This window comes from Mustela lutreola, chromosome 14 (genome assembly GCF_030435805.1).
Source record: "Mustela lutreola isolate mMusLut2 chromosome 14, mMusLut2.pri, whole genome shotgun sequence".
Lineage (NCBI taxonomy): Eukaryota > Metazoa > Chordata > Mammalia > Carnivora > Mustelidae > Mustela > Mustela lutreola.
In genome coordinates, this window is record NC_081303.1 from 60,783,255 (window position 1) to 60,801,666 (window position 18,412).

General features: G+C 39.4%; 1 protein-coding gene across 1 annotated transcript in view; it reads right to left on the bottom strand.

Moving 5' to 3' along the window:
• USH2A (usherin) overlaps positions 1-18,412 on the bottom strand; it is a 704,505-nt gene that overhangs the window by 405,480 nt on the left and 280,613 nt on the right. Inside the window, exon 29 of the mRNA XM_059145262.1 lies at positions 16,061-16,255. Within this exon, the coding sequence (XP_059001245.1) occupies positions 16,061-16,255 (195 nt within the window). The remainder of the gene's footprint in view (positions 1-16,060; positions 16,256-18,412) is intronic.

The window sequence follows — 18,412 nt, forward strand, 5'->3', positions numbered from 1 at the left end:
TACACATGGAGGTGTCGAATTAACCTGGCTTGGTGGTGAATACCTAAGATTTGTTAAGCAATTAAAAGTACCTCTAGAAATGAAAGCACATTTTGTTTACTAATGTTCATAATCAAGGCAGAAGCTCTTTATTTACTTAATCCCAGGAATTAAAGAAGTATCAAAAATATAATTTGTATATTTGCTCACCATTGTTTTTTACTGTGGACATTTTTCAGTTGCCTTTAGTCCTAACCACATAGATTGTCAACACTTTTTTTTTTTTTAAAAGATTTTATTTATTTATTTGACAGAGAGAGACACAGCGAGAGAGTGGGAGTAGGAGAGGGAGAAGCAGGCCTCCTGCTGAGCAGGGAACCTGATGCAGGGCTTGATCCCAGGACCCTGGGATCACAACCCAAGTCGAAGACAGAGGCTGGCTCAAGGACTGAGCCACCCAGAAGCCCTGATTGTCAACACTCTTATTAAAAAAAGATGGTCTCAGCCATGATATCCCTTTATTTTGTAAACCTTCAGTAGCTTAGAGAATGTATTATTATTTAAATATGCCGATACTGGCAACAGCCTGCATCCTTCAGACACAAAATTTAGCATATATGTTTTCCTATTCCCTCTCCCTAATAGAAATCTTTAAAAAAAAATCAGATGAGCTAAGGGCAGGTGGACGCAAAGACCAGAGCTATTGTCTACTTGGGCACTTCCCACGCGTCAATCCCCAGTGATGGCTCAGCTGTCCAGCCTTCATTCCAACAGCTCCTCAAGCATTGCTCTGGACCCCTCAGCCCTCTCTGCTGCACTTGTCACCATCATCTTAACTCTTGGCCAAAGAAGACACAGAGCTAGTGACCTAATACACACACACACACACACACACACACACACACACACGACTCCCTCATGCCCAATTCAGGTCCCTCTAATGTGGAACCAGCCTCACATCCTAACCTTCTCCTCTCCTTCGTTCCTGCCACAGGGACTGTTACTTCTTCTTGAACTTCCCAGACCATGACCCGCATTCCAAATTTGCTTTAAGAAGTTCTTTCTCCGGGAGCCTGGGTAGCTCTGTGGTTAAGAAGTTCTTTCTCTTTCCACTAGATGTCTTAAAAGAAAGCACGCATTGCCACCTACGCATCTCATCACGCAGTGGTGAAGTGGTTAAGAAGCTAGACACCATGTTTGCCTGCATCCAAACACCAGTTCTGCTACTGATTTGTTGTGTGGGCTTGGATGAGTTGTTCAGATCTCTGTGCCTCAGTTTCCTTAACTGTAAACAGATAAAATAATACCTGCCTTGAAGGAGAGGTCTCAACTCTCAACTGTGAGTTGGGGGCAGTAGAGAACTTAGCTCATAGAATTACTAACAAGATTAAATGAATTTAGGAGTGTAAAGTACTTGACACAGAGCTCTGTAAAGAGAGAGATCTAGCAGAGGTTGTGTCAGTCCAAGCCGTTACTACTGCAACCCAGTTTCCTGCCCACACTGTGCCACTAAATCCCGATTTCTATCTTTTCAAGATCACTAGTAATCTCCAAATGTCAGATCAAGTCACCATTCCTCAAATCCTTATCTTCCCTCTATTTACTGGGCTTTGACTCCCTCAGCTCTCTCTGTGCCACTGAATTTCCCCCGTTGTTTTCCTTAGCTCTTGAGAGCTACTTTCTTTCCTTGACCTGATTAGCTCTCTTCCCTTCGGAGTCCTTTAAATAGCTCTTGTTCTACAAGGTAGTATCTTCAGGCTTCTTTCTTCTTCTAAACACTTACCATTGTGAGCTCACCAAGCCCCATCTCTCATTTGCGTCTCCGGACTTCACATCTCTCCCCAGCTCTGGTTCTGCATCTCCACCTGCAGCTTATATACCCCATCTGGATGTCCCACTAGCATTTCATTCTCAATATGCTCCGATCCAGACCCGACAGCCTCAACTATTTCATAAGCTTTGTTTTCCCATTTCTTAATGTTTCACCACGATCCCAAAAGTCCAGACTCAAAACTAAGGTAACCTTGTGAGATACGTTTCTAGCCATTTTATCCTTCAAAAATATCTGGTATTTGTCAGCACTAGCTGTGAGCAGGGGCAGAGGGAGGAGCAGCCTCCTTGCTGAGCAGGGAGCCTTATGGAGGCTCCATCCCAATCTCCTGGGATCAAGACCTGAGCAGAAGGCAGACGCTTAACCAACTGAGTCACCCAGGTGCCCCAGATTCAGCACTTTCTCCCCTCTTGTCAGATTACAGTGAGTGGTTGGGAGGGGGATGGTCAACCAAGCCACCTTCCCCAATTCAGAACAATGTCATATTTTTGTTTGGGACATGTGGTTTACATCTTGTTTCTCAATATGGAGCATTTATGAAGATGGATTAAAGTTGATGGTTATGAGAAGTTCTGCTGTCACCAAAGGGTAAGTATGTTCTCCCTGATATTAAGAGAGTTTTCTTGGAGATATATATCCATAGAGATCATTGAGTGACTGGCCTAATGGCCTCATTTGAAGAGTCAGAGTCTTTCTTAGATTATACACTCTCCTGAAAAAACAAAAACAAAACAAAACAAAACAAAAACAAAGAAAAATATGGTAGTATTACTATGATAATATATCATCATCTAAAAATGTTCCCATTTCTTTTTCTCTATTCTTCTGGGAAAGGTGCTATAGAATACATATGATCTTTACAAGGTTTCTAAGAAAATATTAGAGCTCAAAGACTCTTAATGATAACAGTAATACATACGTTAATACATAAAACAGAATTCTTGTGTATATGACAAGTGGACAAGGGCATTGGTAAGATCTGGACTTCTTAATCCAATGTGATAGGAGATGTAGATTTAATTAAAGACAAAGCGAAAGAAGGATAATCATTGAATGTACATTTCAACATTATATTAAAAATAATACTGAAAAATATACAGTGGGACACATTTCAAAGGAGTCCTAGGCCAGAAAAATACTGCATATATTCTGCATATGTATTTCTGTAGAAAACCCAGTAAGAGAAGATGTGCAGGTAGCTCAGTCGGTTAAGGGTCTGCCTTTGGCTCAAGTCATGATCTCAGGGTCCTAGGATCAAGTCCTGCATTGGGCTCCCTGCTGGGCAGGAAGTCTAATTCTCCCTCTCCCCACTCCTCCAGCTTGTGTTCTGTCTCTTGCTATGTATCTCTCTGTCCAATAAACAAATAAAATCTTTTAAAAAAATTAAAAAAAAAGAAAACCTAATAAGAGAAAATGGGGTAATCTCCTTTTATGACACCTGGGCTATTTAAAATAAAGACGTATATCCTGACAGTGAGAAATGTTCAGATTGGCTGGGATACAAGTCTCTTTCTTTGAGAGATATCGCAGAGGAGCCTTTTTTCCCTTTGCATTTCAAACCGTCCCTAACTCCAGGCCAGCCAGATGACCTCTCAAATTCCCTTTCAGCCGCAAAACTCTGTGAGATCAGAAAATGGTCCCAACCATGTCAGGAAACCTGCCAGTCCCTTTTGATAATGGAAGAGGATGCGCTGAAAAAAAAAACATTCAATAAGCATAAAGTAAGCATTATTGATGTCTTAAAAGTGTTAGTATCCCAAGAAACACAGGAGTGTTGGTAACCAGATCAAAATCATTGGCACCAGCAGGACCAGAACTCTCACTGCCAAGCGATAATGCATTTTACATTAATGCTTAACATTGAGAAATCCTGACATGCCACACCAAGGGAGTTTGAAGTAAAGTAAGTATATTCCCTTTGAATTGCAGTCCTGTGGGCCTTGGTGCAGGCAGAAAGCCCAGCTGAAAGAATAGGAACAGAGACTTCATTTCCGGGGAATAAAAGCACATCAGAGAAGAAAGTTCCAGAGTCCTGGTGACTCCAAACTCTGTGCTCTGAGGATTTCCACCTAGCAGAGGGCAAGAGAACCTTGTCCTGGAGAACCCTGAAATTTAAAAGTCCCTTAAAATGATTTAGGGAACTCCTTGAGCGCAAAGGACATGTCCCTCTCCTTGACTGGTCCTGTTTTCCAGCAGCTCTTAAATGGTTTACCAAAGCTGCCACATGATGCCTGACCGAAAAACGAAGACTTTTCCTACTGCTTAGTGTCCCTGGGCCATCTCCCCCACTAGAAGGGACGCCGCCATTCACATTCTACACTTTGCAGTGAGTCAGCAAAGTGACATTGTTTCTCTCAACCAATGAGGATGATTTCCAGCACGTTCATTCCTTTGCTCTAGCCTCACGTTTCAAAGGAGCCAAAGAGAAATACAAGCAATTGGAGGCAGCCCGACGACCTAAGAGAAAATCATTGCGGAGCTGACACCAGCGGTGTGAGCATTTTTTTTTTTAATTGTTTATTTTTTATAAACATATATTTTTATCCCCAGGGGTACAGGTCTGTGAATCACCAGGTTTACACACTTCACAGCACTCACCAAAGCACATGCCCTCCCCAATGTCCATAATCCCACCCCCTTCTCCCAAACCCCCTCCCCCCGGCAACCCTCAGTTTGTTTTGTGAGATTAAGAGTCACTTATGGTTTGTCTCCCTCCCAATCCCATCTTGTTTCATTTATTCTTCTTCTACCCACTTGAGCTTTTGAGCCTCTAACAGAACTCTGAGTGCCGAGAGGCAGGAGAGGCAGGAAGACAACAGAAGAGCCAGCTGTGACGTTGGAATTTTATGATGAACTCTTCTGACTAAACGCAGACAAGTACAAATGCTCTGCCTGGAAACCAAACCCGAGACACAAAGCAAAATGGCATCCTTTGGAAAGCCACAGACATTTTGGAGAAGAAGAAGAGCCCGTTTCTATTTACATACTTGAACAGGCTCCTCCTCCCTCCCTCAGCCCACCCCCAGCTGCCAACCTAGGTGTTTGGCCGGCATCCACTGTAATCTGTTCTCCTTCATTATGTTAATCTGTGGGCGGAAAGATTTCTGTCATCTTCGAATCGCTTGTACAGCAATGGTAAACACCTTGGCCTGTCTGTAATTGGACAGGTGTCTGCGTTGATGTCACCCAGCTTTTAATTCAATTAAAGAACTGGCTGCTCTCCTCTCATTAGCCACTCATTTCTGCTGCACTTTCCGTCTGACAGTGAGCTCTGCACACAGCCATTGCCTGCCCTGAGACCAGAGTCTGGGGTCCCCTCGCAAAGATCACGCCCACGATTTCAAATGGACTTGAACCATCCAGGAGAATTTTCCTGTTAGCAAAGGCATTTGAAATCATATGCACACTCTCTCGTTCTCTGACTCTCTTCGGCCCCCTCCCTCCCTTCCTCCCTTTCCCTTTAAATTCTGTATTATCTAAACAGTTTCTTCTACCTACTAGCCAGTAATTAGGAGCAGTCCAGCAAACAGAAAAGCTGTTTCTAGCTTCTTCTCCCCAGGGCTTGTCTCCATCTCAAGAGAACTCATCAGAGTACAATGCTCTTATTTATTTGCTGGCATTTCACATTTGGATCAAGAAAGTGAGGGTGGGCAAGAAGAGCAAGGCATTTATTAAGAGGGCCATCTGGTAAGGGATACCACACAGGCAGGGCTGCTCTGGCTACCTGGAGACATAATGGAAGAACCCACCTCTTCAGAGAAAACCAGCCAGAGGGCAGAAAGCAGAAGAGAGGGAGACTTTTCTGGTGTCAGATTCGGCGGGGCCGATAAATTCTAATGCTTTAAGTATACATCCCAGAATAAGTTTTGAGCTGCAAACCAAGCCAGTGGATGGATTAAAGAGAGTAAATCAATCCAACACGCCATGCCTTCTGCCCACTTAAAGGAACCTCTGAAAATAAATTAAAGTTCTAACACAGACATTTTGACACAGTGACCCCATGAAACTGAATAATGACATTTGTTAAATATGGATGAAAATTTAATGGTCTAACAGAGATCTGGAAACACACCCAGGTTGCTTCTCCTTTGGTTCTGAATAGCCTAGGAAGGTGGCAATTTGTTATTGTTGCGTTTTCAGTAATACTGTAAATGAGAATAAGGGTCTCTAGTATTTATAAAATGAAAAACAGTTTTCGCTTTAACTAAAAAGTGGAACAGTAAACACCCTTACCCTAAACCTACGGTAATCCTTTGAAAACTCGGACACTAATTTTTTGCATTTAATTTTTTTTTTTTTTTTTCCAAAGGGTCTTTCCGATCTTGTTTAAAACTTCTAGTCAGGATTACAGAAAGTCATATACACTGGATCAAAAAACGAAACAGATTTTGATGCTTACAAAGAGGAAAAAAATTTTATTCTTTTATTTTCTTTATAAGACATAGGGTCTTATCCCAGTCTTTGAGAAAGGTTTAAACAGGGATTTTAATTGACCTTAAATTGTTACCCATTTAAGATTTTCTCAGCAGGCTTACATCTAACCTCAAATTTTTAATCAATGCCTTTGCGGTAAGAACTATAGTTTCTGTCATTTTCATTCTAATTCTGCAGTAGGTTTGAAGCCATCCACTCATGTTAACTCTTCATCTAACCTCAGGGGCCAACACTGGAATCATTAGGACTCTCCGAGAAATTACTGGACTCAATTACGTGGGGAGACCATGGGAAAAGAAAAGAAAAATGAAAGTCATCCCTTATAATGGGAGTCCCAGGTCCCTGCAGAGGGCCTCCTGTACTATTATCCCATTTTACAGATGGGCCTACTCTAGGGCTGAGTTTAGAAGGTATTGCTCAGGTCTCCAAGATTATGGTTCTTGTTCTTCAACCTAAACCCTCATTCTGCAAGAAGAAAAAAGATGGATTGAAATAATGTCACTAAAAAGAATAGCATACTTTTTAGAGCAAATTATTTAAGACCACACCTTAAAATTTGTTAAAAGTTTCAAATCTATTACTAAATCCTACTGTGTTTAAACAGAAAGTAGCCCACTTATCCTTCAAAATGAACAAGTGTGTATGTCTATAATATTCCCTTTTAAAAACAACTGCTTCATAAGAAATCCTGTATCCGTGCAAGTGTGTACTCAGGTGCTTTTTGAGTACAACACTGGACATGGAGATAAATATATATATATATATATATGTGTATATATATATATATATAAATATTTATACACACATATAAAGTTTTTTTATTAGTTCCAATTGCAATACACATATAAAATGGTCAGAAGTTAGAAAACAGAATAATTGGGGGTGACTATTTTTTTTCTTTATCAAATCTGACCAGCAACCTTGAAGTATTGCTAGTATAAACGTGCCTAGTTGATTATCACTATGCAGCAAAAATTACACATCGCCATCATTTTTAACCACGATACAACATGTTACCAAAAAGAAATCCGCACCCTGCACTGCAGATTCTTACTACATAAAAGAAAATGAATAACTTATAAAAAGGCCTATCCGGAGATTTCACAATGTACAAGTAGTTCAGGCACATTATGTATTCAGCAGAGTTAGACAAAGCTATTAACTCATCAACACTGCATTACCTAATGAAATTCTTCTACATTAGCTAAGCAGGAACATTACATCATTTCTATTTTTACTATTTATGTCATAGGCCATATTTTTGTCCTGTGAATTTTTGCAGTCCATTTCTTTCAAGATTTACATTTAAAGAAATAGCTTGTAATAAACTACAAACATGGAATATTAATTTATGAGGTACTATAAAAATGGCAAAGACTTCCTCAAAATTCATCTTTTAATACCATCAAAATGAATTTTGAAAATTTACTTCTGAAGTTTGTTGTGGCAGAGATCACTAAGGACCTTCCTATGATACATTTTCCTTCTCTTCCACAGTACAATACAATGATAGCTGGACAAGTGGCCATTTTGAATAAGGACAACGTTTTTCAGCAGCTAACTCTAGCCATGTGACTATGAACTTAGTTCACAGACTTAAGTTCACATGACTATGCCTAGTGTACACATAAGTATATAGAGGTGTAGGAATAACTTCTTAAGTATGTCTTTGAAGTGAATGTGCATATCCTTTCTCAATCACCCCTGCTTCCTGCTGGATGGAAACCAGACTGGATGGCTGAAGCTCATGCAGCCATCTTGGACCACGAGGCAGTAGTCTCCTACCTAGGATGGTATAGCAGAAAGATGGAGGTGTATGGGTCCCTGGACCTGTCAACATCCCACTCCTACACTGACTAACTATGAACACCTATTACCAGAAAAAAGAAAAAAATTAATCTTGTCTATGTCACTGTTATTTAGATTCCTTCAGTGCAATTAAATAAAAATGAAAACTCATCTCTATTATCTTTCCCCATAAAACTCTGATTTTTTAAAAAAAAATTAATATTCTACTTTGGAGACCATATTTTTAATGGTATCAAAGCAGATTGCTTATTATGTGTATTTTACCGCAGTTAAAAAATATTAGAAAAGAAACACAATAAAAGCAGATTATAAAGGAAGGATCTAGCATTAGCCTAGAACAGAGTAGATAAATGCTTTTGTTTCTAATAAATGAATATTTTCTGTTCTGTGTAATTATCAGCATTATAGCAATATAGGCTTCCATTATTTTTAATCACAAATTATAGCACTTGAGTTCCATTAGGAAGTTTAAGTTTGGGAACTAATTTTGAAATTCTATTTACCCTATCAACTTTTTTTTCATTGAGAACATGTATATTAAGTTCCACATATATGGTTAACTTGTGATAATTCTGCATAATATTTCCTAAAATTAGAGAACTATAGCACCGATGAGACTTTAGTAAGAACCACTAGTTCAATACTCAACTCAGCAGGATATAACAATATTAACATTTCATTAACTACAGAGGTGGTAGCAGAAAGCTGCATCTGTTCATTTGTCTAGTTCTTCATTACTTAAGAAAAGTGTATTGATCCTCTACCTTGAGCAAGGTTTTGAAAAAGACTTAAATAAACATAAAATATGATACTTGACTTCTGGAGCTGTTGTCTAATGAAGAAATAACATGCTTGCACAAAAAGCACCCATAGGCAGTTTTAACAATTTTGAGTAAAAATTCCTAACTGAACAGAAAAAGAAACATTGAATTTTATTTTTTTAGACTTTGTTTTCTTAATGGAAAGAGAGAGCCAGCACATGAGAACACACAAGCAAAGAGAGCAGCCGGCAGAGGGAGAGGCAGGCTCCCCACTGTGCAAGGAGCCTGGCGAGGGGCTTAATCCCAGAACTCTGGGATCATGACAGGAGTTGAAGGCAGGAGCTTAATCAACTGAGTTACCCAGGTGCCCTGAAGTTTTTAGTATAGTCGTTTCTTTGCAGATTTCTCAGATGATTATAACAATAGTTTCTATTTCTATAGAATATATATGTATATATGTACATATACATATATGGACAACCACAGAAACAGTAACATCTCACTTACTGAGGGACTGATAGCTGGGGTTAAGTTCCAAAGTCAAGCATAAGGCAAAAATCACTTATGATTTAAAGTCCCCTTGACAACTCCTTGTATGGTCCATAAAGTATAGTAGATTTGGTTTCGTATGTGCCTCTAACTTTTCATTAATCAAGGATTCTCTAGGGCTCTTGGTTCTCCATTCTTTTTGTGGGCACCCCAACAATGACTTTGACTTTTTTGTCAGTGATTGGGAAAACCTAAAATTCTTTGCACATTCTTCCCAGATAACAGATATTGGCAACTTTGGGATTCGATAGCATTCTTTGCCCATGACATTATTTTGAGAGGTTCCTCCTCCCACCATGGGTAGTTAAATGTTGTGATTTAAATGCATGCAGATTAGATTCTACTACTAAGGTTACAGTTATATTGCACATTCTGAATTGCACTGGGATCTTTTTTCACTAAACCCAACGGGCATCATGAAATTTAAAACTTATTGTTTGCTTGTTTTCCTATTTCTTATATAAATATTGAGCTCTGTGACTTCTATTGGACACATGGTGTGGGCAGCAGTAAGGTTGGCCTTGTTAGAAACGCAGAATCTCACACCCATCTCTGTATCAACTAAATCAGAGTCTGGATTTTACCAAGATCTCTAGTAATTCTCATTTCTTTTCCCTGGGTGACTTTCAGAAGCACTGCCCTTAAGGGTCAGAGACCCTACTAACCCTGCCTCTACTTCTCCACTTGTCCTTAGCATTATTCTGCCTGCAAAGCTAGTGCAGGTGGAACAAGTGACAGGAGAAAACAAAGCAGGGATAAGTTCAAGGCCAGCCAGTGAAAAATGATACCTTCTCACCTGACCATTCTCCTTGTCCCAGGTTCTTTAATACATGATCTCTCTTTAAGAGAATCAACTGGAACACTCTGTCTAATGCAGATTTACAAACCCTAGCTCAAATATACAGCTCTTGTGTGGGAGACCCAAGAATCTGTATTTTATAAACAATCCAGGAATCCCTTTAGGGCCAATAGAGTTGAGAATCACTCATTATTACTACCAGGCTACAGAAGAGAAAGAAAGAGAGGCAGACCTTCAGTGCGCGACACAACTTCTTTAAGAAGAATATCAGATTCTACTGTATGTAGCAATTTTAGTAGCAAAAGTTGTAATAGTAGTTCCATTATAAATTGAAATGTCTTTCACTTATTCTTCTGTATAAATTTAGATTTATTTGGGTAATCTGAAAGATTATGATAGGCTCTTCTGCTAAACTACAGTGAATAATAAATATCATTAATTATTATTATTTATTATTATGAAGAAGGAATATATAACTCCTAACCTTTAGCTCAATGCAATGTAACAATGGAATTGAGAAAATATTTTCTGTGTATCAATTATAGCCCTAACACTATGTCAAATGCTGTAGTAACTATGCAGATAAGTTTATATGTTTACTATCTTAAGGGAAAAAAAGAAAAAAAAATTATTGTATATGTGCAGATTCTTGAATCTGCTCATTCTTGACATAATTTCAAATCAAATTGTGAAGTCACTTTCTGAACAGCCCTTGGTTTGAAGGGAAATGCCAGGACTGTCTCTCTGGGAAGCAACTTCGCATGTTAACAGGGCTGGAGGGAAAATCAGCAAAAGCTACCAGAGTTAATTGGAGCCCTTTGCAACAAGTCTAAAGATACACTGGAGTGATAACTGCAGGGCTTTCTACCCTGAGGCTCCAGCTGAGGAAATGAACTTTCAAGAACTCTCTGCTCTGAACCCTGGCCTTCAGAGGGCACAGAATCCAGACCCCATAGCCCAAAGGGGCCCATTTGCTCCTGAGTGGGGCTGTTAACCCTTGGACTCTTCACTGCTACTGGGATTTATCTCATTTAATCCTCTGGTAGCCAGATTCATGAATGGTAAATATTCTGCCCCATTACTCTATTCTTCCAGTGCTCTCAGTTAATATTCATTTTTTTCCCTTTTGCTTTTGCATTTTGTGTGACCATAATTTCCCACCTCTTTGCAATACTCAGGCACTTAATTTTTGTTGTCTTGTGATTTTCCTTTGCTAATTTTATCTACTTAATTTCAATATCTTATCATTTTTATATAGACATTTATCTTTTTTTGTCCTCCATTTTCAAATTTCGGTTGGGAGATAAACGTTGCCATAAGCATTTCTGCGTAAAATTAAGTCTTGATCACGGTATCAAACTCGTCCCTTTCCCAGTGTTTCCCCATGCTGGCTGTACAAGAGAATTATTTTCAGCTATTAAAGACATCAAGGCCCAGGCTGCATCCTAAACCAAAAAGTCAGACTCTCTGCAGGTGGGAACCTGGGTTTCAGTATTTTGTTAAAGCTTCCTAGGCAGCTCAGTGCACACCCATGGTGGAGAACCACAGCCTTACAAGAATACTAATGAAATGACCAAACGTTTAGAAATGCCTGGAAGGACACCAGACAAAAACAAGTGGCCTGCTGGAAAGAGAGCCCCAGCAAACCCAAACCCCATCTGGGTACAGAATGCCTATAGGTTCTCAGCCTCCTTCACCATACACTGGGGAGAAGGGTGTTGAGATTTATTTATTGCCAGGCTACTGCAATTTTTCCTCAGCTGACCTGGCATAATCCAAGTGAAGTTTTTTTTTTTTTTTTTTTTTTTTGTTAAGAGAAACTAAGTACCTAGTAAGGTGATTTGAAAATGATTTAATTTTCTTGAGCAACACTCAGTCTGAAGGTATATTTAAAGATGGGACAAGTGAATTGTGGACAGAAAAATTTAAAAATCAGTTTAGAAGTTTCAAAGAGCAGAATCTCTAATGAAAAATCAGAAAACAGAAAGGGAAACAATTACAAAGTCATAACTTCGAATTCAGAGACCAAGGAGTATAAAGATGAATTTGTTGAACATTCACTCTGTGCCTGGTTCTGAGCAAAATATTCTATAGAGGTAATTCTTTTTTTTTTTTAATCTTCATTACAATTCCATAACATAAAGGTTTATATATGAAGAAATTCTGATACAGGGATATATTTTTTTAATGTGCCTAGGATCATACAGTTAACAAATGACACAGCTGGAATTTGAGCCTAGATCGATTTGACTCTATAAGTTGTGTTCTGGACTGCAAAAACAGACAATATTGAAAACTTCTATTTCCCACGAGAAGTAATAATGATATATACAACAGCAACCCTTCCAAGCCAAAGAAGGACCCATGTCTGAAGAAGAGCTGGCTATATAACAGAAAGAAACATATGAAAAGATGCCAATAAAAGATGGCATATTTTATTACAACCTAATCGGTAAAGAACCTTATGTGAACCAATAAAGCTAAATTATCTTGTGCAAGACCTGTACCCCTGGGGATAAAAATATATGTTTATAAAAAATAAAAAATTAATTAAAAAAAAATAAATTATCTTGTGCATCCAGCACCAGCATTGTCTCGGTCAAAGAAATACCACTTTAACAATCAGAAGTCAACATTACAACCTCACCAAAGTCACTTCAGAAATGCTAAAGGGGGATTAACTTAAGACCAACCACAAAACTGGTGATGACCTACTTTTCTTACATTCCTCTCCCAATACCTTGTTATCTCAACCAAATGACAAAGCAGCTGCCACTGTCCAATTTCCACACTCCTCCCATCTCCATCAAATCCAGCTCTCTGACTATTTCCTTACCCTGCCTCACTTTCTGTTTTTCTTTTCTCTTTCCTGTTAAATGTTCCATAATCTTTAAGATTACTTCTTATATATGTCCTTGTCTCTTTATTTCACAATTGTGAACTGCACATATACCTTTAACTCCTTGAGGAAAAAAAGTTAAAGAATTCATACTCCACACAGGCAAGAACTAAAAATAAAAGAATAGTTCTAAAAAGTATTAAAAAACAATAACAAAACCAGAAAGTATAAAATACGATGGCAGAAATAAGAGCAATTTGATGAATTATAAAAATAAATGTAAATGAGCTAAACTCCCAATTCAACTTCTAGTTGAATATAAAACTAAATCAAACTAGTTGTTATTTATAGAGATATAACTAAAATAATGTGACTTTGAACATTAAACTATAAATAATGAATGTAAAGTAATAAGAAAAAGGAAAAGACAAAGAGAAAGCAAGTTTTCAGAAGAGAAATTAACAAAATTGTATTGATAGTTGAGACTTTTTCCTTAGTTCTCTACAGATTGAGTATATAAAAATAAATATAATTGGTCAGTGTTCTCTAACTTTATTTTCTCTGTACACCGTTCACACGACATATCCTATAGCAACATTCAATAACATATTGCACTGGTTTTCAATCTAGGGAGTTACCAGAGACTAGTACTGTAAAGTGTTCATGAGAAAGGTAAATATGGAAGTTGTTGGTGTCCTTAGCAAGGCAAGTGTGCAGAAGCCCCCTAAAGTGAAGAAATGGGGACAACATCCATGCGTACTTCTTGCTAGAAGCAAGTTCGGGAAGAAGAGAGGGAGTCATAGTTGGCAAGGAATTTAGATAAAAGGAAGGTTTTTTTAATAATTGGCTTAAGTCTGTTTGTTTATGTTTAACAATGGGAGTTGGTAGAGTTTAAATGGTCCTGGGAAGAATTCATAATGGTTCTCCAACTTTTAGCATGCTTCAGTGTCAGATGAGGAGGGCTTATTAAAACAAGAGGGCTGAGCTCTGTCTCCAGAGTTGCTGATTCAACACGTATGGGTGGGCTGGAGAATTGACATTAATAATGAGGTCTCAGGTGATGCTGCTGATGCTGGTCCTGGGGCCATAGCTTGTGAACCACGTGGAGAGAGGTTAAGATAGGATTGGGAGGGAGAAAAGTTACCAGTCACATCGCTGAAAAGGCAGGAAGAGTTGGGGTCCAGAGGACTTTGGATGATTTTATTTTTGATAGGATAAGGAAAGCTTTGTAAAAAGAGGAAGGAAAAGAAAAAAAGAAAAAAAAAACAGATAATATGGCAAATGCTTATAATGTGCCAAAAGAATTTTATTTTTTTATTTTTTTTTTTAAAGATTTTATTTATTTATTTATTTTACAGAGAGAAATCACAAGTAGATGGAGAGGCAGGCAGAGAGAGAGAGAGAGAGAGAGAGGGAAGCAAGCAGGCTCCCTGCTGAGCAGAGAGCCCGATGCGGGGCTCGATCCCAGGACCCTGAGATCATGACCTGAGCCGAAGGCAGCGGCTTAACCCACTGAGCCACCCAGGCGCCCCGCCAAAAGAATTTTAAATGTTTCAGCAAACATGAATGTACTTAACCCCTAATAACAACCCTATAGCTCAGAGAAATGTAATTAATGTATATGTTTGTCAGAAAGAGTGACAGAAATCCTATAAGACAGATTCTGTTTCTTCTTGGTGTCTAACACAATCTAATACATAAGACCATCCGTTGAGTTGGAGGAGGAAGGGAGCTTAGCAACTAGACAGTTTGGGAAAATCTGAAATATTGAATGAAGAGGCTAGGAGAAAGAGCTTATTATAGAAATACGGTAGGGCTGGCATCATTCTTGGTGCCCATTTGAAAATGAGGACTGAGAATCTGTAGTGACAAACTGCACATTTTTTCCCCAGCCCACTTAGCTTTAATGTGCAGCCTGGGCAAAGGCAAACTATGGGCTTCATCAGGTTGGGTTTCATCAGGTGGGTAAAATAGGGAGGGAGGGACTGGAAGATGTGAAATTCTGTGTAATTGATTATCAATTTGGGTGGTAGTTTCCAAGGGATCTCAAGAAGGAGGTCAAGGCTAGATGGGGTTGACCAAGATACTGAAGGATAATAAAGCCTATTCTCAAATCCATATAGTTTTTCAAGCTATAAAATTCTTTGACAGAGGATAATTTTTCTCTATGCAATTTGTTGATGTATTTTACTTATTTTTGGTAAAGGCTTACACCTGACTTTCCATCTGAATGTACTTTCACATTTCATGAAGCTGAAAACTGCTGCCTTACTACACGTGCATGCATCTGAGTACAAGACATGTGTGTGATATCAGTACCAGCGTGTTGCCCTGCAATCATTCTGCATGGCCGGCATGGCGCCCGTGAGAAATTGATTCACTGGTTTGCCAATCAAACTGCTGGTGTCTCATACTCCTCTACCTTGACATAATTAGGTTTAATCAACAATTTTCCAATAAATGATGGTGCTGTGAACTTGGGCTGGTCCCAAAGAGGACATTTTTGCATGGTGAAATAGGTAGGTTGGTCTTATAGGTATGCCCAGAACACCTGCAGGAGATGTATGGAGTGTTTAAGAGCTAGGGCCACCTGTCACCTTATTTTCTGGGGATATCAGCCTTGTGATGAACCTGTCCATAAGAGCCCACTGACATTATAGAATTATCCTTTTTTATCCTAGGTAGATATAAGCTTCCATCTCAGTAGGTGGTTCTTGTTGTTTTTAATCAAGCAAAATAGAGGAGTAGCTCACTGAGGGGAGGGGAGCCCTTGAAGAATGTTTTTATTTAAAGTCAAAAAGAGGGCACCTGGGTGGCTCAATTGGTTAAGAGACTGTCTTCAGCTTAGGTCATGACCCCGACATCCCGGGATCGAGCCCTGCATCGGGCTCCCTGCTCAGTGGGGAGTCTGCCTCTCCCTCTATCCCTCCCATGTCTCGCACTCTCTCTCTCTCTCTCTCACACATTCTCTCTCTCTCAAATAAATAAATAAAATCTTTTAAAAAAATCAAGTCAAAAAGAATATTCATGAAAGATACTCCCTGAGGAATCCCCTTTACCTGTGAGGGTGCTGGTACTGACAAGCTCGGAAGTGGCAGAGGGCACGCGCGGCCATCGGGGGTCATCCTCGCTGTAGGCCCGCAGAACGTACTTGTCAATTACTCCTCTCACGACAACAGGTTCGTCCCAGCTCACCGCCACGCTGTACCCGGTTATGCTGCGGACCCTTGAGGGAGTCGGCACACTTTGTGGAGCTGTGAAAGAATAAAAGAGAAAACAGGGAAAATGGCCGTCCTCAGAAGACTATTGCCCCATCCTTCACTTTTAATGGCCGCAGTAAATCAGACTCAACCATTAGCATAAATACAATTTATTAGCGTTGTAACTTTTCAGCATTGATTTAATAGGACTGCACATCTTGAGCCATTCAGTTTAAGCGATATTTCAAAACCATCAAAACTCCATCGACATAACGTTCTTTAGAGTCTAGTCCAGGTTTTCCAAAAACATTGAACGTACCAGACATGTTTTAAACATCACTCATAAAGAAGGAGTGGATGGTAGGCAGATAACAAGTTCAAACACTATAATGATGGACCCCTCTGAAGCAAGATAATTAGACTGTTATTATACATAGGGGTTTGACACTTTTATATCTTCGGCATATTAGCCAAAAAATATCACAAATGTGATTGTCTTGTACCTGAACGTCTGATCTAATTTTCCAAATTCAATTGTTTTTCAAATTAATTTTGAAAAAGCCAAGTTCTACCAGATATGGTATACAGGATACATTCCTAATTGCATCTGGGATGGGGGGGCAGAGGAACTGGCACCCTAGAGATGATACAAAATCACTTTCAGAGATATTTTCTTCAGAGTATCTCAGAAACAATAACACAAAATGAGGAAGTTGGAAGGAGCCACAAAACCTCACTCACGAGCAGAGTCCCCGAATCTTAAAAATCCATAACCTTTAACTATTTATTAGAGATTTCTACAGTTCTGATCAGTAACAACTTCATCACAGCCGACTGCTCTGGGAACAGTGAGAAAAACCCGAGAAACTCTGTGGCAGGATGATGGATGAGAGGCCGGCCCGAGCTGCCTGCAGACTCCTGAGCCCGTCGATGGAGGACCACTCTGGTTTTCCCACATCAAATATCCTCCTTCTCTGACTTTACTGTTCAGACCAATACAATAGGACAGCTTCAAGGGAAACAAAGTGAACACAGAGGGTGGGAGAAGGCGGAGAAACACTGTCTGTGCTGTTAAAACACCACCGACACCTACGGAAAACCCACAGGCTACACAATCAAGATGCGAGCAAAGGGACAACGGGAGTGATGTTGATTTTATTAGTTCTGAAATGCGGTACAGGGCAAAGTACGGTGCCGTCTAACAGATGGCCTTCTCATAAGGGACAGAGCAAAACTGACTCAAAAATAATTAAATAGTGCAATTATTCTCCAACCCTTGGGAGCATGTAGCTGCTCAGTGTTGTGGTCAGATTGTAAATATGAATTTATGGCATAAGACTTTGTGGTCAGATCATTGCTATAAATTCAGAGCTCTATTTGCATACTTTCGCGGTGATACTCAAAATGGGGACCATTAAGCTATGTGGGCAACGCACTTTCTAGACACCCATTTACCTTGCTGACTGAGACTGAAAACAGGCTTTAGAGCATATTTGTTAATGAAGTAACGGAGGCGAAAAAGGGGCAGAGGATATGCCAGTAACAAATGAATATTTTATGCCACAGCTTTCTCCAAGCTCTGAGGTTGAAAAGGATTTTAAAAGACCTTTCGGCTCATTGTCTTGCCTATAAATAGATGACAATTTAAATCATCCTGGAAAAGTGTCAGGTTGTCCTCTTCTGGAAAATCTGTAGGCAAAGCGCTTTGAAAATTATTCTTAGTAGCCATTCCGGTTTTTAATTATCTTAGATCAAGAAGATTTCTCAAAAAGTTGTCTGTGTTAGTAGCCCCTGGTTAATAAGTATGAGAGAATATCTTGGTGAAAAACACACGTTTAGACAAACTATGACTTATTAAGGATAAACTTCCTTTGAGAGACATACTTGGCAGTCTTTTGAAATGTATTTGACTACCTGACTGATATCAGTAAAAGGCTACTGATTCACAAAACTTTGCATGATGAATACATTCTTGTGATAGCACCACGTGAAAAGATGTGGTTGCGGTGAGAAGTTCAGAGCACTTATAAAGCTGTTGTCTGAGATCCAGTCTAATATATTCGATTTCCTGCTGTTTTCCCCCTCCAACTCAAGAAGGTTAGACCAGTCAGCAGTTTCTATCCTGGGAGAGTCATCTGAAGATACTAATAGTCACCACCATGAAAAACATTGCCACGATGTGATAAAAGACACATCTGCTTCTGATCCCGG